The following is a 24,814-nucleotide window of genomic DNA, read 5'->3' as shown; positions in this document are numbered from 1 at the left end:
TACCTTTATTTTATTCAGGGGGAGGTTCACTGAGGGCAATGCTCTCTTTTTCAGGAACGCCCTGATCACATTCACACAGTTACACATTCACACCTGGAAGCTGCCCAGTACAACCACAGTCTGATCTGCTGGTCACTGAGCAACTCCACTGGAGCGGTTGGGGGGGCCTTGCTCAAGGGCATCTCAGTGGTGGTAATGAGGGAGGGCCACCACTGCCCCATATAAGTGGTTTATCAATGTAACCGTGATCACTGTAACCGGTTTCCACTGTTCCACTGTTTTGCTCATGTAAATAATTATTACATTTATTATATACAATATTATATTTACTTTACCTTACATTTTTGTGTGATATATGTGTGACCTTGCAATATGGGCTCTGTTGAATATTTACTGTTACAGTTGTGGTTAATAAATACATTTAATTCACTAATGTCTACATGTCTCATTAATAAATTAATAATTTATAGTGAACAGTAAAGTCTCTAATTGAAGTAATTAAGTAATTGCAATTTAAATGTTACACATAGGAAGAAAACTCTGTAATATAATTGGTTAATAGCTTTAAGTAAGTCAAGAACTTGATATAACCAGACTAGTCTAATCTAATGATAATCAGAAGAAGTAAATAACAAACTAAGACTCACATTTCTTGATTCCCAAATAGCTCATTATCTTTGACAATGTATCACAGACTTTGTACCAAGTGGGATTCGAACCAGCTCCAGATAATCATTCTTAAATATTCAGGAGAAAACTGCTGGACCAGAGCCGCGTTTTCAGCACCTTGGACAGCGTTAATAAGTCTGCAATTTCATTGGCTGTCAGTGTATGCCACCTATACGCGACTTGCCCCCGCGTGGCAGGCGAGAATTCTACCACTGAACCACCAATGCATTTTTGCATGTTAAAAAGGGGGCGGGGCCTAACTAAGAGACATGCTGCTGCAGGCACTGACTGTGCTGTTCATTCTTGTGTTCCTTAAAATGTATGTGGAGGGGGGAAAAGTGTGTTGCATTGGCCGGGAATCGAACCCGGGCCTCCCGCGTGGCAGGCGAGAATTCTACCACTGAACCACCAATGCATTTGTGCATGCTAAAAAAGTGGGCGGGGCCTAACTAAGAGACATGCTGTTGCAGGCATTGACTGCTGTTCATTCTTGTGTTGCTTAAAATATATGTGGAGGGGGAAAAGTGTGTTGCATTGGCCGGGAATCGAACCCGGGCCTCCCGCGTGGCAGGCGAGAATTCTACCACTGAACCACCAATGCATTTTTGCATGTTAAAAAGGGGGCGGGGCCTAACTAAGAGACATGCTGCTGCAGGCATTGACTGCTGTTCATTCTTGTGTTCCTTAAAATGTATGTAGAGGGGGGAAAAGTGTGTTGCATTGGCCGGGAATCGAACCCGGGCCTCCCGCGTGGCAGGCGAGAATTCTACCACTGAACCACCAATGCATTTGTGCATGCTAAAAAAGTGGGCGGGGCCTAACTAAGAGACATGCTGTTGCAGGCATTGACTGCTATTCATTCTTGTGTTGCTTAAAATATATGTGGAGGGGGAAAAGTGTGTTGCATTGGCCGGGAATCGAACCCGGGCCTCCCGCGTGGCAGGCGAGAATTCTACCACTGAACCACCAATGCATTTGTGCATGCTAAAAAGGGGGCGGGGCCTAACTAAGAGACATGCTGCTGCAGGCACTGACTGTGCTGTTCATTCTTGTGTTGCTTAAAATATATGTGGAGGGGGGAAAAGTGTGTTGCATTGGCCGGGAATCGAACCCGGGCCTCCCGCGTGGCAGGCGAGAATTCTACCACTGAACCACCAATGCATTTTTGCATGTTAAAAAGGGGGCGGGGCCTAACTAAGAGACATGCTGCTGCAGGCACTGACTGTGCTGTTCATTCTTGTGTTCCTTAAAATGTATGTGGAGGGGGGAAAAGTGTGTTGCATTGGCCGGGAATCGAACCCGGGCCTCCCGCGTGGCAGGCAAGAATTCTACCACTGAACCACCAATGCATTTTTGCATGTTAAAAAGGGGGCGGGGCCTAACTAAGAGACATGCTGCTGCAGGCACTGACTGTGCTGTTCATTCTTGTGTTCCTTAAAATGTATGTGGAGGGGGGAAAAGTGTGTTGCATTGGCCGGGAATCGAACCCGGGCCTCCCGCGTGGCAGGCGAGAATTCTACCACTGAACCACCAATGCATTTTTGCATGTTAAAAAGGGGGCGGGGCCTAACTAAGAGACATGCTGCTGCAGGCACTGACTGTGCTGTTCATTCTTGTGTTCCTTAAAATGTATGTGGAGGGGGGAAAAATGTGTTGCATTGGCCGGGAATCGAACCCGGGCCTCCCGCGTGGCAGGCGAGAATTCTACCACTGAACCACCAATGCATTTTTGCATGTTAAAAAGGGGGCGGGGCCTAACTAAGAGACATGCTGCTGCAGGCATTGACTGCTGTTCATTCTTGTGTTCCTTAAAATGTATGTAGAGGGGGGAAAAGTGTGTTGCATTGGCCGGGAATCGAACCCGGGCCTCCCGCGTGGCAGGCGAGAATTCTACCACTGAACCACCAATGCATTTGTGCATGCTAAAAAAGGGGGCGGGGCCTAACTAAGAGACATGCTGCTGCAGGCACTGACTGTGCTGTTCATTCTTGTGTTGCTTAAAATATATGTGGAGGGGGGAAAAGTGTGTTGCATTGGCCGGGAATCGAACCCGGGCCTCCCGCGTGGCAGGCGAGAATTCTACCACTGAACCACCAATGCATTTGTGCATGCTAAAAAAGTGGGCGGGGCCTAACTAAGAGACATGCTGTTGCAGGCATTGACTGCTGTTCATTCTTGTGTTGCTTAAAATATATGTGGAGGGGGAAAAGTGTGTTGCATTGGCCGGGAATCGAACCCGGGCCTCCCGCGTGGCAGGCGAGAATTCTACCACTGAACCACCAATGCATTTTTGCATGTTAAAAAGGGGGCGGGGCCTAACTAAGAGACATGCTGCTGCAGGCATTGACTGCTGTTCATTCTTGTGTTCCTTAAAATGTATGTAGAGGGGGGAAAAGTGTGTTGCATTGGCCGGGAATCGAACCCGGGCCTCCCGCGTGGCAGGCGAGAATTCTACCACTGAACCACCAATGCATTTGTGCATGCTAAAAAAGTGGGCGGGGCCTAACTAAGAGACATGCTGTTGCAGGCATTGACTGCTATTCATTCTTGTGTTGCTTAAAATATATGTGGAGGGGGAAAAGTGTGTTGCATTGGCCGGGAATCGAACCCGGGCCTCCCGCGTGGCAGGCGAGAATTCTACCACTGAACCACCAATGCATTTGTGCATGCTAAAAAGGGGGCGGGGCCTAACTAAGAGACATGCTGCTGCAGGCACTGACTGTGCTGTTCATTCTTGTGTTGCTTAAAATATATGTGGAGGGGGGAAAAGTGTGTTGCATTGGCCGGGAATCGAACCCGGGCCTCCCGCGTGGCAGGCGAGAATTCTACCACTGAACCACCAATGCATTTTTGCATGTTAAAAAGGGGGCGGGGCCTAACTAAGAGACATGCTGCTGCAGGCACTGACTGTGCTGTTCATTCTTGTGTTCCTTAAAATGTATGTGGAGGGGGGAAAAGTGTGTTGCATTGGCCGGGAATCGAACCCGGGCCTCCCGCGTGGCAGGCAAGAATTCTACCACTGAACCACCAATGCATTTTTGCATGTTAAAAAGGGGGCGGGGCCTAACTAAGAGACATGCTGCTGCAGGCACTGACTGTGCTGTTCATTCTTGTGTTCCTTAAAATGTATGTGGAGGGGGGAAAAGTGTGTTGCATTGGCCGGGAATCGAACCCGGGCCTCCCGCGTGGCAGGCGAGAATTCTACCACTGAACCACCAATGCATTTTTGCATGTTAAAAAGGGGGCGGGGCCTAACTAAGAGACATGCTGCTGCAGGCACTGACTGTGCTGTTCATTCTTGTGTTCCTTAAAATGTATGTGGAGGGGGGAAAAATGTGTTGCATTGGCCGGGAATCGAACCCGGGCCTCCCGCGTGGCAGGCGAGAATTCTACCACTGAACCACCAATGCATTTTTGCATGTTAAAAAGGGGGCGGGGCCTAACTAAGAGACATGCTGCTGCAGGCATTGACTGCTGTTCATTCTTGTGTTCCTTAAAATGTATGTAGAGGGGGGAAAAGTGTGTTGCATTGGCCGGGAATCGAACCCGGGCCTCCCGCGTGGCAGGCGAGAATTCTACCACTGAACCACCAATGCATTTGTGCATGCTAAAAAAGGGGGCGGGGCCTAACTAAGAGACATGCTGCTGCAGGCACTGACTGTGCTGTTCATTCTTGTGTTGCTTAAAATATATGTGGAGGGGGGAAAAGTGTGTTGCATTGGCCGGGAATCGAACCCGGGCCTCCCGCGTGGCAGGCGAGAATTCTACCACTGAACCACCAATGCATTTTTGCATGTTAAAAAGGGGGCGGGGCCTAACTAAGAGACATGCTGCTGCAGGCATTGACTGCTGTTCATTCTTGTGTTCCTTAAAATGTATGTAGAGGGGGGAAAAGTGTGTTGCATTGGCCGGGAATCGAACCCGGGCCTCCCGCGTGGCAGGCGAGAATTCTACCACTGAACCACCAATGCATTTTTGCATGTTAAAAAGGGGGCGGGGCCTAACTAAGAGACATGCTGCTGCAGGCACTGACTGTGCTGTTCATTCTTGTGTTGCTTAAAATATATGTGGAGGGGGGAAAAGTGTGTTGCATTGGCCGGGAATCGAACCCGGGCCTCCCGCGTGGCAGGCGAGAATTCTACCACTGAACCACCAATGCATTTTTGCATGTTAAAAAGGGGGCGGGGCCTAACTAAGAGACATGCTGCTGCAGGCACTGACTGTGCTGTTCATTCTTGTGTTGCTTAAAATATATGTGGAGGGGGGAAAAGTGTGTTGCATTGGCCGGGAATCGAACCCGGGCCTCCCGCGTGGCAGGCGAGAATTCTACCACTGAACCACCAATGCATTTTTGCATGTTAAAAAGGGGGCGGGGCCTAACTAAGAGACATGCTGCTGCAGGCACTGACTGTGCTGTTCATTCTTGTGTTCCTTAAAATGTATGTGGAGGGGGGAAAAGTGTGTTGCATTGGCCGGGAATCGAACCCGGGCCTCCCGCGTGGCAGGCGAGAATTCTACCACTGAACCACCAATGCATTTGTTCATGCTAAAAAGGGGGCGGGGCCTAACTAAGAGACATGCTGCTGCAGGCACTGACTGTGCTGTTCATTCTTGTATTCCTTAAAATGTATGTAGAGGGGGGGAAAGTGTGTTGCATTGGCCGGGAATCGAACCCGGGCCTCCCGCGTGGCAGGCGAGAATTCTACCACTGAACCACCAATGCATTTTTGCATGCTAAAAAGGGGGCGGGGCCTAACTAAGAGACATGCTGCTGCAGGCACTGACTGTGCTGTTCATTCTTGTGTTCCTTAAAATGTATGTGGAGGGGGGAAAGTGTGTTGCATTGGCCGGGAATCGAACCCATGTTAAAAAGGGCGCAAGGTTTAGATAGGAGACATGTTATGAATAGTACTTTTTCCATTCTCATGTGCAATATCACTGTTCATTGTGTGCAATATTACTTCTTTTCTCATCATATGCAATATCACTTATTTTTCTGTTTTTTTTAGCTTAACCTTTTTAATTTTACTTATCTTATTTTCTAATTTTACTAAATGTATCTTACTTAATTGTTATTCCATTAGGCACTGGTGCTAGAAATATTACTTTTTTATTTTATACACTTGAACTTGTCTATCTTATCTTATCTTATCCTATGTTGCTGCAGGCACTGACTGTGCTGTTCATTCTTGTGTACCTTAAAATGTATGTGGAGGGGGGAAAAGTGTGTTGCATTGGCCGGGAATCGAACCCGGGCCTCCCGCGTGGCAGGCGAGAATTCTACCACTGAACCACCAATGCATTTGTGCATGTTAAAAAGGGGGCGGGGCCTAACTAAGAGACATGCTGCTGCAGGCATTGACTGCTGTTCATTCTTGTGTTCCTTAAAATGTATGTAGAGGGGGGAAAAGTGTGTTGCATTGGCCGGGAATCGAACCCGGGCCTCCCGCGTGGCAGGCGAGAATTCTACCACTGAACCACCAATGCATTTGTGCATATTTAAAAGTGGGCGGGGCTTAAATAGGAAACATGGTGCTTTAGGCATTCACTGTACTGTTCACTTTTGTGTTGCTTTATTTGCTTTGTTTATTGTTTATCACACCTCGTTTTTTGTAAATTAACTATGAAGATGCCCACTAAATCCTAACAATTCGTAGAATGAACCACAATGAGGAAATTCTGTGTATTTTTTGTACACAATCAAGAGTGTAAGACACATTTTTGTGTCTTACACTGTGTTATGTTTCTATTTTAGGTAGAAACATATTTGTCCTGGGCTTTGTAATTACCCACGTTCATGTGTTAGTGTGAGAACGCTCGACTGCAGCTAAGAGTCAGCTTGTCCATGTTACTTTGTGTGCACCAGTTTGTGTGTGTTTTACTGCCTGGACTTTATCCCTACCCCCACAGGGCAAGCTGTCCTTACGTAATGACTGCGACGGCACTGAGAACGTGTTCACCCTCAGAGGAGTGGGAGAGCACCCCCTGCCTGTGGGCCATGTGGTATTACAGTGCTCTGTTGGTCAAATCACACACACACAGTTTGAGGTCCCCAACTACAGCCAGAACAAGCTCACTCTCAAGGTATAAGCACACATGCAGGTAACATCCACACATACTGTTGCTTGCTGACAATGTTTACTCTTGTGCAAACTTGGGCCTTTTAGTTTTGTTTTAGTGTTTAGTGTTCAGCACAAGGAATTGCATCTCTTTACGGATGGATAGAAACCCCACTGCAGACATGGGAGAGAAGTTACTACACAGATATAAAACAATATTTATAAACATTGTTTTTATATCTATGAGTTACTGTTTACTTTACTGACACTTTTAAAATCAGATTTTATTGTCACACAGTGAAATTTAGTCTCTGCATTTAAACCATCCTAGTATTAGGAGCAGTGGGCAGCTGCTATAGCCCGGGGAGCAGTTTGGGGTCCGGTGCCTTGCTCAAGGGCACCTCGGCAGTGCCCAGGAGGAGAACTGGCACCTCTCCAGCTACCAGCCCACAGTCCGTATTTGGTCCGGGCGGGGACTTGAGCCGGCGACCTTCCGGTTCCCAAGCCAAGTCCCCAGGAACCGCCCATTTTTGTTTTTCCTTTGGTATCAACACTATAAAAAACAATTAAAAGATATATTGATATAATTAATGTAGGGCTGAACGATTTAGAAAAACTATCAAATTGTGATTATTTTGACTGATATTACAATCGCTCATTATTTTTACATCATTTTATTGTCATTTCCACTAAAAAACATATTTAAATGATTATGGTGGGCTTTTTGCGAGGATCTGCACCAAACAAAGATGTTTTCTCAAGTCTGTATAATATGATGTGTAGGCCAGGACATCTCTGCAGCTCAGTGTTGCACTGCTTCTGCATCTGTGTACATTTTGAGCCATTTGCAAGTGAGTGAATATGTGTGTGTGTGTGTGTGTGTGTGTGTGTGTGTGTGTGTTCTAGAGCATATATTTCCTTGTTCCTCTGTATTTATGGTTTTTCTCTGTCTTGTGTGTTTGTGTACATGCATATGCACACACACGTAGGTGGCGACAGACTTATCTGTTGTAAGTGGCAGCCCCTCCCTGGAGATTAAACCTGGTCACAGCGCTCCATACACCCTGGCTGCGTCATCATGGAAACGAGGAAAACAGACAGGTGTTTTTTTTTCTCCCGCTGCATGATTGTGAATTCTATTACATTTGCTTAAACAGACACGCAGCACATATCACAGCGCAACCGTCATTGCTAGTTTCAGACGAATGCAGTTGTAATTTTCCCGCCCATTTTTTATGCACCAATTTATGCTTGAAATGTTTTTATTTATGTAAACAAAAACTCTGTTACGCACTTAGAGGCTTCCTCCACACATGTTTTTTCTATAAAAATGTGTCATGATGAGTCCACGAGTGCTGCTTTTACGCCTTGTGTGGACGGACAAATCTAGGGCTGTACCGAATAGGTGGAATCTTCGAACCTTCATTCATAACGTTGACATTCAAATTCTAAATCAACATTTGAGTGCTGCGCAATTTATTTATTTTTGCATGTCCATTGGGAACCAGACGGTCAGCGGTTCAAGTTCCCGCATGGACCAAGTACAGACTGTGGACTGGTAGTTGGAGAGATGCAAGTTTGCCTCCTTGGAACTGTCGACGTGCCCTTAAACTGCTCTCTGGGCAGCTGTATAGTAGCTGCCCACTGCTCCTTATACTAGGATGGATTTAATGTAGAAATTATGTCCTGTGCTATGTAAAATTTTTTAAAAGGAATGGGAGATGACACACAAAACACACCTATAATTAATTAAGAGACTAAATGCAACCCCTATTCTGTCCCTGATGCGTGTTGCACTTACGCAAAAACTGACAGATAGCTAACAATAAGGATTCAGAGAAGTCGAAGACAGGAGTAAAGTTCAAGTGTTTTACTGAGTCCTCTTTTCTCTTCTTTCTTTTTTGTAAAACTGAAACAATACAAATATACAATGCTTTGTTACAAACTGTTCTCAAAATACAGCACAAATGAATTCACATTGCTTATAAATAGCCTCCATGCACACATTATGACAAGAAGCTACATTTTGGCTTAGCTTAGCATTTTTAACCTTAGCAAATGAAATTATCACAAATTACTTTGTTTTTAATCCAAACATATGAAGTCCAAATTATTTATATGCACATTAACATAAAACACAGAAAAAGTAGCAACACTTACAAGCAAAGGCTCTCCAAGGCACAAACGTAAGGGAAAAAGGGAAAGAAGCCTTCGGTCTGACCGCATGGAGAAATTCTTACACACTACAGCATTTCCTGGTTGACCTTTAACCTTTGATCACATGATCTGAACTGACCACTGAGAAAACACTTTACAGTTACAACAAACTGCCACAAGGTGGTACTACATAAAATGAATGTAAAGGCTACAGAATGTGTGCCATGACAACCCCCTTGCCCCATGCGCCTTACTTTGTGCCAAGATTATGCGCCGTTTAACTGGCAAAAATGGAGTTGGACACGCCCTAGATGCATTTGCACCATGCGCTATAGATCGTTTAAATATGATGATGTCCATTTTGTAGTTACCACTTATTTGAATGCTGTTGTTTTACTGTGTACGTTGTGCCTGTAGGCCAACTTGCATTTCTCTATTTTTGTATATCTACAGCATGTTTGCATAGGCAGTTGAGTAGGATTAGATGGTGAATTGGAAAGGAACATTTGTGCGTGTGTACGAGTGTAAAAAATGCTCATTAATTGTATCAACTAGATAAAGCTTAATAAAGAATGAATAATAATCATTCACAACTTTTTTGCAGGGTGTGTGTCATTTCTAGAAATTGGTGACAGGCAGGAGGCAGACAAGCACAAAGGTAAGCCTAGTGTTCCATCTACTGTACATGAACCAATTAGAGCTCAGAGAACTTCAAAAACACTTCGCTTGATTTTCTGACTGTCTTCCAGGATGCTACGAGGTGCATTTCTCTCTAGAGATCATTTGTGAGCCGGCAGCGCCCATCAAGTCCATACAAGTAGAGTGTGCTGCTCAGGTTAGTTCTGCAAACCCACCTGTACTCGTAAGAGGATATTCACGAGCCCTGTCACAAATTACCTTCAAGACCTAAGAGTACAGATGTAAATGAGCACAGTCCATGTGATTTAATGTTTTCTGCTGCTGAATTTGGAATATTTCTAACATGCAGGCTGTGTTTCTGCTGCTGGCTACTGTCACAGGAAAACTTAATCTCCCTTCTACATTGAGATCAAAAGACTATCAGAACATCACAGGGGGGTGGGGGAGAGAACAGGTGTCATCATTGAAATGCTGTGTTCCCAGAGCTCAGTTGCCATAGAGATCGCTGTTAAAAACCCACGAGGAGAGCCACTGACGCTGGGTGTGTACCTGGAAGGAGACGAGCTGAGTGGGGCCAACTGGGTTTCAGTCCTCCCACGGGAGACGCTCACCTACAAAGCTACGTTCTCCCCCAGCAGAGCGGGGAAGAGCACAGGCAGGTAAGACTCGGGCGCACTGTAGCTGACCCGACCTCCTTTAGAGAGGAGGAGGTAAGGAAGAGTTTCTCTACACAATTTATGATTTAGAGTGAAAATCCCTGTTCATAGTGTGATTGTTCTAAAAAGACATATTTGCCCTGAATCCAAAACTATTTTGTGACCACACTATAGACCTCGACATGAGCTTCATAATGGCATATACCTAGCAATTTCTTTGTCTATTTTCAACAATGTAATGACAGTATTTGGTGTGTGTTTTCTGCCAGCGTGGTGTTCCAGTCAGAGCTGGTGGGGGAGTTCTGGTATCAGCTGGAGCTGTATGCTCTTCCTCCTCCAGTCATCAAGCTACCACAGGCCTGCTGTCAGCTGGGCAAGTAGGTGCACACACACACACACCAAGACACACATTGTCTCAATGCAGGTTTATTGGCTAAGAAAATGTGCACACATGCTGTACGGTACACAGCAATAGTGTGGGCTGAGGAGTTTGAAACATCCCACGATAGGCTTTATGTGTAAGACAAAAAGATGGCCTGCTTCAATTATATTTGCAGGAGAAAAAGTGGAATAATTTATATGTGAATCATGTCTTATTCAAATGTTTTTATTTCATTTTCATTAAAGAGGACCTATTTCAGGTGCATACTTGTATTTGGGGTTTCTACAAGGGCTGTCAATCAATTAAAGTATTTCATCGCGATTAATGGCAAATTAATCGCACATTTTATATCTGTTCAAAATGTACCTTAAAGGGAGATTTGTCAAGTATTTTATACTCCTATCATGCCAACAAAGGATATAAATGGTTGTCAAGTGACATACAAGTTATTGGTGGCCCCTCTAATGGTATATCTGATTTTCATCCTCGTATGTGTGTGTGTGTGTGTGTGTGTGTGTGTGTGTGTGTGTGTGTGTCAGATGGACCAGTCAGACTGTTCCCCTGGTTAACCCTACAGCTGAGACTCTGGAGCTGATTGCAGCCAACAGTAACCCCAGAAACTACACACTGGACATGGAATCAGGAAGTACTGTTAGTACACACCATGGAAATAGAATAGGAGTAGAATGGACATTCAAATCAATGTAGTAGGATAGTCGGAGCGGCGGCCATTTTCATGTGTACCACCTGGGTCTAACAGTCCGTCCGCCTCACTCCCCATCGATTCAGAGAAGGACAAGCTACCTTGCTAACTAGCCAGCCATCCGTCTCCGGAGCCGCGTCCGCTCTCTTCCCGGCGAGCTGCGACCACACTTTACGGCCTCACTCACCTTTTCTGTTGTCACTATAACTAGGGATGTCACGATACCAGAAATTTAGTAGTCGATTCCAATACCAGTGCAATTCCACGATTCTCGATACTAATCCGATACCACACTAAAAAACAAAAGTAAGACAATAAATCCCATGTACTTCAACACACACTCGCCAACATTTTACAAGATTACATTTGAACACATCATGACATTACTCATCTTTACTTTCAGAATAGAGCCTGAACACATCACATCACAGATCAGAGCTAGTTAACACTAGCTGTTAGCAGCCGGTAAGCAGCACAGTCCTGCAGGGAGCTAACGGCTAACGTTAACTAGCTCTCGTCCTGCCGATTTCAAAACAGATTTGTTGTTCACAATGTAGCATTATTAGGGGAAAATAGGACGCGTCAATAATGAGTTTACTGCGTCCCAAACACATTTTCTGTTGTACCCGGGACGACGTTAGTCTCGAACCCCCTAGTACCTACGGTACTGTAGAAAAACGAGTACTGGCACGTTTTCAGAATTTTGGCATCGACTTGGTACCAAAGTATTGGTTCTCGGTTTTCTCGACATTTCTAACCATAACAACTAACAACAATCGTCATTTTCTTTTATACTAGTCAAATGACCTTGGAAAACAGTTCAATGTCCGTTGTATTTCTAATGTACACACACTCACCTCTGTACCTCATCTTTATTTTCATCAGCTCAGTCTTCCATTCCATTATTTCAGAATAAAGCTTCATTTGTCACAGCATACATCTGAAGTTACCTTGCTCCTGCCCCGGGGGAGATTGATTTACCATTATTTTTGATGTTCTTTGTAGTTCAATGCATGTCTGATTGTATTTGCTTTGGATTTCATCTCTTAAAAGACCCATACGGCATACTAAGACACTTGATAACACAGTTGTTGTTGCACATATCCTAAAACAAACAAGAGTCACTGTTGTCAGTTGGGAGGAGAATGCTTGCTGTATATCTGGATGGAAGGCTGTGGGAAGCCTCGCAGTGTGATTTAAAGGATTGGAGTGTGTTTATCCTCCCTTGCTGTCCCTTGTGAAAGCTATCTCCTGTTTGTTTGTGTGTGTTCCAGCTTCTTGTGGAGCCCCACTCCTTCACCCAGCTTGGTGTCCGTTTTAGTCCTTCATCCATCGGAGAGGGGAACCACGCGGCAAAGATCACTTTCACGTGCCCTCAGGTGTATAGAAACACACACACAAACACAGAGAGAAAATGGAGTACATAAATCACTGTCTACACACACACACTCGCACACACACACACACAAGAATACATACGGTCACATATACAGTAGGTGCAGGGATAGTTCACTTCTCTTAAATTAGTTCAAGCAGCATTTTATTTACTGCCTCATTGCTCCTCATCATCCACACAAAGCTTTGAACAATTAGAGACCTCGTAAAGCTTTTCATTGGTCCATTGTACATTTTATTCAAGGCACAGGAGGCTGATCACAAACGCCGGCTGATACAAACAATATAAACAATGACTAGATAAAAATAAATAGATCCTAATAGATTGCCTCCTAGGAAACATCAAGCATCAGCTCAGAAAGCACCGGCTCAAAAGACACAAGGCCCAAGGATAAATGAGTAACGAAATGTAGCTGGACTGGCAATACTGTTTGGCCACAAAGTGGATGAGCCAGTCCCAAATGGGGCTAGATTACTAACGGTATGTTCCCGCCAAGCGCAAAGCAAACTTTTCGTGCAGCATGATTACATGCAAAGTCAATGCAAAGAGGTGAATAGATGCAAATTTGCACCAGGCGACGCGGAAAAAAATTGCTTCATTCGCATATTCACGAGAGTTGAAAAGTTTCAACTCGAGCGAGAAATCAGGCAACGATGTGTCACGACAGCTTATCAGCGTTGAGATTCTCCTCCTGTCGTCCTGACGTTATGAATCAGAAATTGAGGAAAAAAGTATTGTATCTGTCTGTTGTCACCCAGAGCTACGATAGTACATCATATCTGGACAGAGACCCGACCAAACTCTGTGTAGAAACGTATGTGTATAAACCACAGACTGACTATGGTAGAAACAACATTGCTGCCGTATTTATGCCTAAATGACTTTATCTTGATTGTGATGGAGCAGCTGCATAGCCTGACACTGATCCATCCAAACTCCATTCAGAAAACAACCAATTTAAAAGTTGTTTGCTTGTCGTCTTGCGGACAGGCCTGACAAAGCATGAATTCAGACTTTTTACAAATCGGCATTATTATGTAGTTAGTTCGGCATCCTTTTGATCAGGTTATTGCAATTACATCACAGCACAATCTGTGTATTTCGGGTTTATATCGCAGTAGTGAAGTGTGGCTTGCGAGACACAGTAAGTGCAATGGCACTGTGTGTGAATGTAGCTCGCCGCGGGGTGATGTTATGAACCCAGACATGAGGGACTCCCACAACATGTACAAAGCAGCAACAGTGGTTATTTCTTCCATGGTTGATGGTGGAAATGGCAGAAAGAAAAGCTGTTGGTATCTATGAACTACTGACTACGTAAATAAAGCACATTGAAGCTCTGATTACAACACACACAGGGAGGGAGAGACATTACTCCTCTATATCTTTACACAGCAACTAGTTGTTTGATGCTATTTTAATGCTCTTAATTTCAAATTCAGCATCTTTAAAGTCCAACATTAAACAGACTGGTGATTGTTTACTACTTTACACAGACGCAAGACCAGAAAAGTTACACTTATTGTGACATATATTGAAATTGATATTGATACATATTTTTTGCCACATCACCCAGCCTTTCTGTTCACTTATTGTCTACAGCACATTTGTCAAATATTTCCTAAAATGTCATGAATATAAAAATGTGATTTATGGTTATAGTGAAGAGAGAATGCATGCCATGCATGCAGAGTGTCATCCTTTGACCACACCTTTTCTTTGTCTCCCCTCCTCTGTATTCCCTCCATGCTTTCTCATTTCCTTCATTTCTCTCCCTCTGGCCTCTCGTGCGTGTGTTCATCTGTCTCTGTCTCTCTTTAGTTGCAGGAATGGTGTGTGTTGTTGAGTGGGCGGGGTCTTATTCCAGAGAGCGAGGAGCCTCTGAGCGTCTCATCCGTGATTGGTTCCAACGCCTCCATCACCATTCCCTTCACAAACCCCACCGAGCTCCCAGTCGTGCTTGATATCACACTCACAGGTCGCAGACACTCCTGGTCTCTCTCTGACAGACACTTTGTCACTCATTAGTTCTCGTTGCATGCATGTGACACACTCAGACATGTTCATGACACTGTGTGATATTTCTTCTCAGATGAGGACCCCAGTGGGGCCCCCAACTGCCATCAAGTCACTACAGACAAGGAGGTCTTCTCTATCCCTCTGAGCCACACTGGAGGTGTGTTAACTGATACGATTTCGCTCTAATCAATATTTTCTATATTAACAATAGATTGAATGTCTATGTGTAAGGTAGTGTTGCATGGTTTACCGATAGTACAAAGGTATCGCAATATCTTGCTGTTAAAAACAGTACGATGCCCCATTTTATTTGCAGCGATATTTTAAGAATGACAGTGTTTTAATACGAGCCATGAGCTGCGTAGATGTGCGACAGCGGGGCAGTGTGTGTGCAGCGCTCTGCTTAATGCCAGGATCAGACTACACGATATTTTTGACGGTTACGATGGTCACTATGTCAGATTAGACGATTGAGAGTCATAGATTATTGTCGTGACTTGGCCGCAACATATGACAGACTACACGTCGGTCCCCTGTTCCGACAATACACACTCTCCCGGCACAACAATAAAAATATAATTCACAGGAAGAAGCGGAAGTGGCAACAGGATGCTCAATGCGTAAAGACGCAACGGCAGTGGTGTTTTTTTACTCCGACACAACCTAGATTGAATATCCTACTGCGAGGTCCGGCAGCAGTTGAGCCGGGAAGGTCCGATGACATCATTCTGCATAATAAGTATCCATGTGCTTCTGTTTACCGCTGTGTGCGTCTGCGCTCAGCTGGTCAAATTCACGGCCGTGACGGAACACGTCGTGGAAAGCAAAAAAAAAATCAAACATGCTAGACTTTCTGTCGGGACGTCGTGAGGCGTCACAGACGCGGCGTCGGTTGTCGTGTACTATGACACTACACAAGATAAAACAATCGCTTGTCGCACACGACACTTATTTATCGTTCATGATCCGAGTCAACACCCAAAGACTGCCGTGTCGGGCTCTAATCAGGCTGATATCGTGTAGTCTGTGTTGGCCACTAGAGGACGCCATTAGGACTGGGATCCTGTGGGAACAGGCAGTTAGAACTTTGCTGCTGGTGGAGCAAGCGGTCAAAAAATACACTAGTGATAACCAGAAGGATGGAGTCAACAAGTGAAGTTGAAAAGAAGTTTAAAGCAGGTCATGAACCACAGTCCTGCTCTGAGCTGGTGTCTGTAACAGCAGAACTTCATTAAATTTGCGGGGGCTGCAGGGTCACAAACTTTCTCATCTTACAGCTAAACAATACACTACAAGATGTTTCTGAAAACATTTTATGCGAGAAATAGTCATTACAGTAACAGAATATTGATTCATATTTGATCAGCGCTGCCTAGTTTAGACCGTTTGATCGGAGTTCGCGAGCTGACAGCTGCTCAGAGACTGCTCGGATCTGATTGGTTCACAGATTATCTGTTTCATGCACTATAGTCCACAATATAGTGATAGTATAATTTTATAAAAATAACTTTTTTTTATCATATTTGCTCAAACTTACCAACTTCAGCTTTAGATGAGACAAAAATCCTGTCAGTTGGCGTTTCTCCAGATTTAAAAGAAGCCAAGATAAACGTCCTCGTATCTAAAGCTTTACTAACTGACAGATGGCTTTAAGTCTTCATCAGCTTCTAAATAAATCCAAATTTAGTTTTCTTACAAGGCAAAGTTTGTTTCTTATAGTTGGAATCAACCTCAATGGTTTTGCAGATGTCCACATTGCAATGTATTTTAAACCTTCCCTATGGTAACCATAGCTAAGGTTACCAGAGTGAAAGTTTCTATTTCTTATTTGATTACCAGGCAGAAAACTTTTGTTGACTGTCCTCCATCTTGGCTGCAGGTATCCAGATCTGTGAAGGGGCCAGTTTTGATGTGCCTGTAGTGTTTGCGCCGAACTCTATGGAGCTCCAAAAGGCCTGGCTCTGCATCACTATGAAGCCCCGCAGCAGCAACAGTACCTTCAGTGCAGACAACAAGAGGTGTGTGTGTCTTATTGTCTCCATGAGAGGCTATGCCTGGTCCCAGACAAGCTTCTAGACATTCAGTAAAGCTCATCTGCTGTCCCTACACCTAGGCAGGTTTCTGCATAGTCACTGTAAACAAAATGAAGAAGAGTTAAATCAGCTTTACATGGGGTTATGACAACACAGTGGGAGCAGTAGAATGTACCTAGAATGTACCATCCATCCATTTTCATACCCACTCAGGATCACAAGCTGTCCTATAGCGCATTGGGTGAGAGGAAGGGTCCGCCCTGGACAGGTTGTCCATCACAGGACTCACACACTGACAAACACATTCACACTCTGTCACAGCTTGGAACACGAGGAGGGAACCCATGCTCACAAAGGCACCATGATTATTATAAAGTGTTACAGTTAAATAAATGTATCAGCTAGTATCCTCAGCTCTGTGAAACATCCTAAATCCAGTCTGATTTCTGAACTGCTGTACTCAGCTGCTGGTCTGGTATCAGATGTCGGGCTGCCACAGATATCCTACATCAGTAAGATGCCTGGCATGTTTTCAGATCCAGCACCGGTTCACTGCTAATCCCAAATACTGTGTAACAAACGCACTCAATATCAACATGAATGTTTCAGGTCAAAGCAGGAGCCGTCAACCATCTGTTGGATTTACCCTCTCTGTGGCATTCCCACGGAGGCGCCTGTTGAGAGCTCTCCACTTGGCGTGCTCCATTGTGAAGCGGGCTGCCAGCTGGAAAGGAAGGTGGATGTAACGCTCAGCGGGTGTGTGCCGGGGAATCGAGACCGGAAAGGACAGGAAGGTGTGTGCCAGTTTGTGATTTTGAGTTTTGCAATATCAGAACATTTTCGAGGATATTTTTTTTAAACTTTGTTACAATGAGGGGATATTTTTAGGTTTTACTCCAGCACAGAAAGAGGAATATTTTTCAGAAAGATTGCCAAATAAAATGGTCTGAACATACATCTCTCATCTAAAGATGTATCACTTTCTGTATGCTTTACTAAAACATTTGATCTTACGGGAGAGCCCTAGACTGTAAATAGGAATACATCTGTTTGTCTTTTTCTTTTCCAATAGCGATTCTGATACCAAAACTCAGGGTGTCTACCGATGCTGAGCACAGATCCCAGATCAATGCTCTCTTTTTCCCAAATTAAAAATGTGTATTACATTAAGTGTGGGGGGAAAATCGATACAGCATAGTATCGGTATATTTTGCGTGGCAATATTGTATTGATACACGGAGTCAAGTGTCAAGTATCGATCTTTTATTATATAAACTATTAACCTCTTAACAATCTGACGGACCGGACTTTCAGACAGGATAGCAACCTATAAATAACGGAGTATGTAACATGTAAATTATGTACATATACACCGATCAGCCATAACATTATGACCACCTGCCTACTATTGAGTAGGTCCCCCTTTTGCCGCCAAAACAGCCCTGACCCGTGGAGGCATGGACTCCACTAGACCTCTGAAGGTCTGCTGTGGTATCTAGCACCAAGCCGTCAGAAGCAGATCCTTTAAGTCCTGTAAGTTGTGAGGTGGGGCCTCCGTGGATCAGACTTGTTTGTCCAGAACATCCCACAGATGCTCCATTGGATTGAGATCTGGAGAATTTGGAGGCCGAGTCGACACCTCCAACTCGTTGCCGTCCACATGATGTAAAAGAAAACGTGATTCATCAGACCGGGTCACCTTCTTCCATTGCTCCGTGGTCCAGTTCTGATGCTCACGTGCCTATTGTAGGCGCTTTTGGCGGTGGACACGGGTCAGCACGGGGCAACCTGACCGGTCCCCATACGCAACAAACTGCTCCTCACTGTGTGTTCTGACACCTTTCTATCAGAACCAGCATTAACTTTTTCAGCAGTTTGAGTTCCAGTAGCTCTTCTATTGGATCAGACAACACGGGCCAGCCTTCGTTCCCCACGTGCATCAATGAGCCTCGGGTCTGACCCTGTCGCCAGTTCACCGGTTTTCCTTCCTTGGACCACTTTTGGTAGGTCCTGACCACTGCAGACCGGGAACATCCCACAAGAGATGCAGTTCTGGAGATGCTCTGACCCAGTCGTCTGGCCCTCGTCAAAGTCACTCACATCCTTACGCTGGCCCATTTTTTCTGCTTCCAACACAAAGTTCAAAGTTCAAAACGTTCACTTGCTGTCTAATATATCCCTCCCCCCCCGCCCCCCACTGCCAGGTGCCACTGTAACGAGATAATCCATGTTATTCACTTCACCTGTCAGCGGCCTTAATGTTATGGCTGATCGGTGTATAACACAATATATGTAGAGAAATATAAGTAAATGCTAAAAATAAGAAATGAGAATATAAGAAATATGTACAACTATTTACATTAGGCCTAAATTAAACATTTCTTAAAGTACTTGCTCAAATCCGCTCAAGTGCAGCTCAGTAATTTCTCTTTTTTTCTGCCAGTCCTTGCACCTGCTCAACCACCTTCTTCCCACTTCTTACTTCCGGACAGTTTCCCGGATGATGGCGGAGGACTTCCTCGTCACAGTTCGCTCAGACGACAAAACGGAGCGCTCAGAGGCGGAAGACTGCCTGTCTGCCACCGCCGAGGCCGCGCGGAGGGACCCCGAGACTGGCATCGTAACACTCACCCTTCATCTAGTCTACGCTCCCCTCAGGACATGCAGGTAACATACACACACACAAACCCGTTCAAAGAAAATGTGACACAGTGACAAGTACGCAGGGAAATGAAACACACACTGAGGAATGTGTCTTTTTGTTGCAGTAGCTTTTGAGTTAAATCCCGTTGTTCTCCTTGTTAAACCTCTCCGCTGGTTGTGTTAGCAGCTAAAGCAAACAAACACCTCACAAACTGGAGGCACTAACCACAGACACACACCACATTAAAAGACCAGAGAGAGATGTAGACGTACACAAACACTCATTACCGGAGAGAAACTACACACTGTGAGGGTATTATGCCGACTCTGAGAGAGGCACACAAACACCTCAAAAGTTAAAAAGCACACTCAGAGGAACAAATATGCACATCTCCTTTGCGCATGAAAATACATAAAAGGATGCTAATAATAAGTCTGAAAAACAAGCACATTCTCACACACACAACAGCACACAAACACAATGGGTTTGTTGCTCTCTCTCTCTGCAGATAACACACTTGCATTGTGAGTAAACACTGCATTCATTTATCTCTTGTCTAATACAGTCTCTTCCTCCTCTACCTCACTCTTCCTCCAATCTTCTCTCTCTCTCTCCCTCTCAGGTGGGTGTGGCCTCCGCATTCATTTATTACTGACTGTCTACATGTGCTGAGTCTTAATGTTTGTAGCTGTGCTCTCAGGGGTGGAGGGGGCTCATTAGCTGCCTCTGCTTTAACACTACTGGTTAGGTCAGAGCCCCATAACACAATAAATGAACTTTGAAGTGGCATTTGATACTTTTTTAGGTTTAAAACACATGGTTTTGTGAAGATCACTTATAATGGGAGTCAATGAGAAAAGCATTTGGATATTATTTTGACTTAGGGCACTTTCACAGGCCAACATTTAGTCCGGGGGCGAGGGAGAGATGAAAGGGAAGCTTTGCCGGTTTCCCACCCGGAGATCATCCGGCGGATGTTCATCTGCATGTACTGACCCGCTGCATTCATTCATTTCATTTAGCCTTTGTATTCCTTGTGGAACATAGGCCATTGATGAATAGTTTCCACTCTTGTCTGTCTTCTCAAGCTGTTTCCACGTCAGTCCCTTCTTTTTTAAACTCTTGTTCCGTGCTCCATCTTCAGGTGTTTCTGGGTCTTCCTCTCTCCCGTTTGCCTTGTGGATTCCTTGTCAGTGCCTGCTTGGTTATTGCCGTTTTGCTTCTTAGAGTGTGTCAAATCCAAGTCCACTTTCTCCTTTTTAGCTGCTTTTCAACTGTCTCCTGTATGGTGCGTTCCCACAGGTTGATGTTGCTGATGGTGTTTGGCCAGTAGATCACAAGGATGCGTCTTAGACAGTGATTAGTGAATGTTTGCAGCTTGTCGATGATGTTAGTGGTGGTCTTCCAGAGTAGCTCGCTTTGGCATGGACTTTGTAACTTTGCAGACCTTTTATATGCACAAAAAACTATATAACACTATAGTAAAGGGAAAAAAGGCACATAATAGGTTGTCTTTGAAGTATTTTAAATCCAGTATTGTTTACATCCACATTTACTTGCATGCATGTGCGTCCTTGTTCGCATGCACAATACAAACAAAACAGGCCCCACTCATAAAAAAACAGCTCCATAACGCTTTTTGCTTGAGTTGAAAGCTGTAGTTACTTACAATATATCCATCATAACTTGCATAGAATGGAAATATACAGTATGATGTCACTGTTCATTCACTTGTTCTCTACTGTCCTCCCTACTGTACACCTCATGTGACATCCTGCTGAGTGAAGAGGGCATTCATTTATCAGCTCCCGTCTTCATCTGTGGAGTCCATTAATGAGGCGTGCCCTCGTAGAATCAATACCTCGGAGAGCTAACGAGTTCTCCGTGAGGAAGTAACGGGGGGTGTGGTGGCGCTAATAGGCTCTTCCATTATCTACATGTTATTCCTCTGCCGTGGGTAGTGAGACGAGGAGACCAAGTATCATAAGCCGAGAGCGGGAATATTAAAGAGCGCTTTAGTGGATCATGTTTCTGTAGATAAATAGGAATGCTCAAATGGGACTTTTCCAGATAAATCAGAGTGGAAGAATGACTTGAAGGAAACAGATGAGTGGAAAGCAGACTGAATCAGAGGTTTTCATCTGTGTGCCATGGAGGGCAAACAGTATCAGGTTCTTATTCCAGATAGAGCCTAATGCAGCTCATTTCACTGATGAATTCCTCTTTTCTGGATGGAGGTAATCAGTAAAATAACTGGTTAAAGTATAAACCCACATACATTTGGTCCTTCATCGCATATACAGTATAATATCCCTTCTCTAATTTTCCTGCTAACATAGCTTGTATCTAGCCAATGACCACTATTTCACTAGTGCTATTTCACAGTGCCAATCTCGAGTGTGAGCAGTGTTTTTAACATGGTCCAGGTGTGTAGCTTAAAGGAACAGTGTGTAATATTTAGGGGGATCTATTGGCAGAAATGGAATATAATACTAATAAGTATGTTTTCTTTACTGTATAATCACCTGGAAATAAGAACCGTTGTGTATTGGTTACCTTAGAATGAGCCCTTCATGTCTACATATGGAGCAGATCCTCTTCACGGAGAGTGCCATGTTACTCCGCCATGTTTCTACAGTAGCCCAGAACGGACAAACCAAACACTCTTAACATTTCCTGCTTGGGCCGGAGCCGATATCGTTACTCGGTCCCATCGCTGCCGCTCTCTCTCTCTCTTGTTTCACCACTCACTTCCCATGTACACACACACTCTACTTTGTTCTTTATACTATACTATTCGATATACTTTTTCAGATCTCTTCACATGGTTCTCTTTAACAACATGCAGCTCAGCAAACAGTTACTCTCACATTGAACAGGATGAGCAGTTACGGATAATGGGTGGATATCAGATCTGTACTTGTATCTCCCGATACATAAGTACAGGCATCGGAATCGATATCGGGAAGGAAAAAATGGTATCGGAACATCTGTAGTACCAGAACTCTGACGTTTGTCTCACAACAAGTAATCTTTGTCACTCGCTGACCTAAAAAAAAGCTGCAGTATGCTTCTGTAGGCTTTATTTTCCTAAAGTATTTCCAGTAATGCAATACAAAACAACCGTGTGTATATTCACTGTATATACTTGAATAGGGTAGCTACATGCTGATCAACAGCAGTGCTAGTCAACACTGTCTTCTGCTTTTCGTCACCTTCTATCCTCCCTTGTCTCCTTTTCATCCTGTCTCAAGTCATTCATAGAGGTCATCAGGAATGAAATGAGGCACTCAGTGTTGTATGACTCAATTTGTGGTTTGTGTATTTTTATTGTTATTTTTCGATACAAATTTGTTGCAAATTGCAGTCTAATTTACAGTAATTTATAAACACAAACTTAACAGTAAAAAAGGTATGTAAACGTGTGCAAAACGGAGTGTAGATACAAACTTTTGGTGGTGATTGAGTATTGAGTTACAATTGTACAATTAAAAAAAAACTGTAATGTATGTGGTGTGTGTCCAGGTGCTCGGCGGTCCTAGCTGTGCAGTGTGTGTCCGGCAGTATCTGGGAGTTTCCCATCACTCTGGTCTCCACAGAGCCTCAAGTGGACGATGTCATCTTCACTGAAACCACTGAGTTGGGTCGGACTTCAGCTCTGGGCTTCCGTCTGACCAGCACCACCAGGTGTGTGAGATTACTCACCTCTGATTTTTGCTTTTTTTCATTCCATCCATGTTTCACTACATTACATCATACAGTTTCAGGAGCTTTGGAACCATAGGGTCTAAACTAGGAACTAAAAGGTTTGCTATAGTTCCTCTGGTTGAAATGTAAAGTTCTTAAGATCCTCAAAAGGTTCTCTGTCCCCTGGGGAAGTTCTTGTGGTGATGAGTGGCTAACATTCCCATTGCAGAAGGCCAGAGCCGTTCACAGCAGCGTTCCTCCCAGGCAGCAGCAGTGAGTTCACTGTGACTCCAGCCTCAGGGATGTTACCTCCTGCTGGTTCTACCGGAGCCCTCATCACTGTGGCCTTCACACCCACCGAGCACAGCAAGCACAGAGCGAGACTAACCATCCAGGTACTTAAATGATTTATTCTCACATAATCTCATTCACTGTTCTGTCTATTTGTAGTTTCTGTTTTATGGCGATGAATTGTGATGAATTATAGTGACTGACTAGAGCTTCCTCCAGCTTCCTCTGACAGCCTCCTCCTCTTATCACAGGCAGCAGACATGCAGTGGACCTACGAGGTGAGAGGGAAAACCCCTCATGACTCCCCACCCATCTGTACCACATCCACCAAATCCACCAAAGGCAGCTCTCCTGTGCTGCCTCCAGCCAGGATGCAGAACTTTGTGGCTCGTAACCTTCGGCTTCCCGCCCTGGCTAACTCGTCCCCTCTCAAAGTCCGTAGATAAAGGACATCTTCACGCTCTCAATACAGCTAAGGATCGTCATTTTTGTCTAGTTCGACTTTTTATGTTTGAATTATAGCCACAATGTCACCTTCAACTAGATAACTTTATATTTGGACAGGCACATTGCCACATGGTGGTGATGGTGATGGGTTTCACCATTTGTCCTTTTTTCTCTTAACATGGCTCATTAGTTGTGTAAGTGTTTCTCATCAGCACTTTTTATGAACAAGCTTTTTTTGTCAAAATTAAATTAAAAGGATAATTTTGAAAACTCTTGAACTTGAAAAAAAAAGTCCAGTCTTTTGAATTTAGCTTTTTTTTTAAATCAGTAATGCCTTCATTTTAACAATACTCTCCAAAGTCATCATCATACATGTTGTAATACATTGCATGTACTGTTATTGCCACACATTCTCACTCCCAATTTGTCAAATACCGCCGCTTGGTCAGGAGAGTGGAGACTCACGCATGGGATACCCATCTTGCGTTACTTTTGGATGGACCAGGGACGGCGTGTCAATATACGCTCGTTACATGCATAGTGTCCTTTCAAAATAAACTTCAGTTTTCACAGGAAGTTAGGTTTAGGCAACACAACCATTTAGTTAGGGTTGGAAACGGTTGTGGTTGACGTTAACTAACGTTACTCATGTAACTAACGACTCGTGACTCACAGGACTGACGAAACTAATGACTCATGTGACTAACAACAAGTGACTTAAGACTGACTTGTCAAAATAAATCACACTGTTAATACTACGCCACTTGCTCCGACCGTTGAATATCGCCGCTGGTTGGTTTACATTGGAGTTAGTTGAAAGCCCGGTTTGTCACATACTGTTGCTAAAGGCTGCCTCCATGCGTTGGTCTCTGATGCCGAGGGGCGCTTACAAATGCATTTGACGAGTTGGGAGTGAGAAGGGTTGTTAACTGACACTATAGTTGGCAAAAAAAAATAAAAAATCCTCCTCCTCATGTCCTTGTCCTTCTTTGTGAATGGTATAGATTGAATAAGTAAAACCACTAAAGGATA

The 24,814-nt window shown here is 44.3% G+C and overlaps 1 protein-coding gene and 26 non-coding genes across 29 annotated transcripts in view; 1 reads left to right on the top strand and 26 right to left on the bottom strand.

The window, feature by feature from the left end:
* The window catches only part of LOC141762851 (cilia and flagella-associated protein 47-like), a 69,781-nt gene extending 45,649 nt beyond the window's left edge, over positions 1-24,132 (top strand). For 2 of the 3 annotated variants that reach the window (XM_074626946.1, XM_074626948.1), the window contains 16 exons: positions 6,580-6,753; positions 7,718-7,829; positions 9,490-9,543; positions 9,635-9,720; positions 10,008-10,183; positions 10,450-10,557; positions 11,102-11,213; positions 12,540-12,644; positions 14,483-14,639; positions 14,754-14,837; positions 16,560-16,698; positions 17,323-17,507; positions 19,206-19,380; positions 22,883-23,044; positions 23,274-23,439; positions 23,587-24,132. In XM_074626946.1, coding sequence (XP_074483047.1) covers positions 6,580-6,753; positions 7,718-7,829; positions 9,490-9,543; positions 9,635-9,720; positions 10,008-10,183; positions 10,450-10,557; positions 11,102-11,213; positions 12,540-12,644; positions 14,483-14,639; positions 14,754-14,837; positions 16,560-16,698; positions 17,323-17,507; positions 19,206-19,380; positions 22,883-23,044; positions 23,274-23,439; positions 23,587-23,781 — 2,190 coding nt within the window. In that variant the 3' untranslated portion in view covers positions 23,782-24,132. Of the gene's footprint in view, positions 1-6,579; positions 6,754-7,717; positions 7,830-9,489; positions 9,544-9,634; positions 9,721-10,007; positions 10,184-10,449; positions 10,558-11,101; positions 11,214-12,539; positions 12,645-14,482; positions 14,640-14,753; positions 14,838-16,559; positions 16,699-17,322; positions 17,508-19,205; positions 19,381-19,979; positions 22,706-22,882; positions 23,045-23,273; positions 23,440-23,586 lie in introns of those variants that run through there. The other variant, XM_074626947.1, reaches the window with a different exon arrangement.
* trnag-gcc (transfer RNA glycine (anticodon GCC)) lies at positions 1,014-1,084 on the bottom strand. Its single transcript has one exon. It is a non-coding gene; the product is annotated as a tRNA-Gly (tRNA).
* trnag-gcc (transfer RNA glycine (anticodon GCC)) lies at positions 1,200-1,270 on the bottom strand. Its single transcript has one exon. It is a non-coding gene; the product is annotated as a tRNA-Gly (tRNA).
* On the bottom strand, positions 1,386-1,456 carry trnag-gcc (transfer RNA glycine (anticodon GCC)). Its single transcript has one exon. It is a non-coding gene; the product is annotated as a tRNA-Gly (tRNA).
* trnag-gcc (transfer RNA glycine (anticodon GCC)) lies at positions 1,572-1,642 on the bottom strand. Its single transcript has one exon. It is a non-coding gene; the product is annotated as a tRNA-Gly (tRNA).
* On the bottom strand, positions 1,760-1,830 carry trnag-gcc (transfer RNA glycine (anticodon GCC)). Its single transcript has one exon. It is a non-coding gene; the product is annotated as a tRNA-Gly (tRNA).
* trnag-gcc (transfer RNA glycine (anticodon GCC)) lies at positions 1,948-2,018 on the bottom strand. The gene has a single exon. It is a non-coding gene; the product is annotated as a tRNA-Gly (tRNA).
* On the bottom strand, positions 2,136-2,206 carry trnag-gcc (transfer RNA glycine (anticodon GCC)). The gene has a single exon. It is a non-coding gene; the product is annotated as a tRNA-Gly (tRNA).
* On the bottom strand, positions 2,324-2,394 carry trnag-gcc (transfer RNA glycine (anticodon GCC)). Its single transcript has one exon. It is a non-coding gene; the product is annotated as a tRNA-Gly (tRNA).
* On the bottom strand, positions 2,510-2,580 carry trnag-gcc (transfer RNA glycine (anticodon GCC)). Its single transcript has one exon. It is a non-coding gene; the product is annotated as a tRNA-Gly (tRNA).
* trnag-gcc (transfer RNA glycine (anticodon GCC)) lies at positions 2,699-2,769 on the bottom strand. Its single transcript has one exon. It is a non-coding gene; the product is annotated as a tRNA-Gly (tRNA).
* Positions 2,885-2,955, bottom strand: trnag-gcc (transfer RNA glycine (anticodon GCC)). Its single transcript has one exon. It is a non-coding gene; the product is annotated as a tRNA-Gly (tRNA).
* On the bottom strand, positions 3,071-3,141 carry trnag-gcc (transfer RNA glycine (anticodon GCC)). The gene has a single exon. It is a non-coding gene; the product is annotated as a tRNA-Gly (tRNA).
* On the bottom strand, positions 3,257-3,327 carry trnag-gcc (transfer RNA glycine (anticodon GCC)). The gene has a single exon. It is a non-coding gene; the product is annotated as a tRNA-Gly (tRNA).
* Positions 3,445-3,515, bottom strand: trnag-gcc (transfer RNA glycine (anticodon GCC)). The gene has a single exon. It is a non-coding gene; the product is annotated as a tRNA-Gly (tRNA).
* Positions 3,633-3,703, bottom strand: trnag-gcc (transfer RNA glycine (anticodon GCC)). Its single transcript has one exon. It is a non-coding gene; the product is annotated as a tRNA-Gly (tRNA).
* trnag-gcc (transfer RNA glycine (anticodon GCC)) lies at positions 3,821-3,891 on the bottom strand. The gene has a single exon. It is a non-coding gene; the product is annotated as a tRNA-Gly (tRNA).
* Positions 4,009-4,079, bottom strand: trnag-gcc (transfer RNA glycine (anticodon GCC)). The gene has a single exon. It is a non-coding gene; the product is annotated as a tRNA-Gly (tRNA).
* On the bottom strand, positions 4,195-4,265 carry trnag-gcc (transfer RNA glycine (anticodon GCC)). Its single transcript has one exon. It is a non-coding gene; the product is annotated as a tRNA-Gly (tRNA).
* On the bottom strand, positions 4,384-4,454 carry trnag-gcc (transfer RNA glycine (anticodon GCC)). The gene has a single exon. It is a non-coding gene; the product is annotated as a tRNA-Gly (tRNA).
* Positions 4,570-4,640, bottom strand: trnag-gcc (transfer RNA glycine (anticodon GCC)). Its single transcript has one exon. It is a non-coding gene; the product is annotated as a tRNA-Gly (tRNA).
* On the bottom strand, positions 4,758-4,828 carry trnag-gcc (transfer RNA glycine (anticodon GCC)). The gene has a single exon. It is a non-coding gene; the product is annotated as a tRNA-Gly (tRNA).
* On the bottom strand, positions 4,946-5,016 carry trnag-gcc (transfer RNA glycine (anticodon GCC)). Its single transcript has one exon. It is a non-coding gene; the product is annotated as a tRNA-Gly (tRNA).
* On the bottom strand, positions 5,134-5,204 carry trnag-gcc (transfer RNA glycine (anticodon GCC)). The gene has a single exon. It is a non-coding gene; the product is annotated as a tRNA-Gly (tRNA).
* On the bottom strand, positions 5,322-5,392 carry trnag-gcc (transfer RNA glycine (anticodon GCC)). The gene has a single exon. It is a non-coding gene; the product is annotated as a tRNA-Gly (tRNA).
* Positions 5,900-5,970, bottom strand: trnag-gcc (transfer RNA glycine (anticodon GCC)). Its single transcript has one exon. It is a non-coding gene; the product is annotated as a tRNA-Gly (tRNA).
* On the bottom strand, positions 6,086-6,156 carry trnag-gcc (transfer RNA glycine (anticodon GCC)). Its single transcript has one exon. It is a non-coding gene; the product is annotated as a tRNA-Gly (tRNA).
* Positions 24,133-24,814: the final 682 nt, after the last annotated feature.

The sequence above is a fragment of the Sebastes fasciatus genome, chromosome 24 (genome assembly GCF_043250625.1).
Source record: "Sebastes fasciatus isolate fSebFas1 chromosome 24, fSebFas1.pri, whole genome shotgun sequence".
Taxonomy (NCBI): Eukaryota; Metazoa; Chordata; class Actinopteri; order Perciformes; family Sebastidae; genus Sebastes; species Sebastes fasciatus.
Note: the sequence above shows the minus strand (reverse complement) of the source record. Positions and strands in the feature narration are given on the sequence as shown.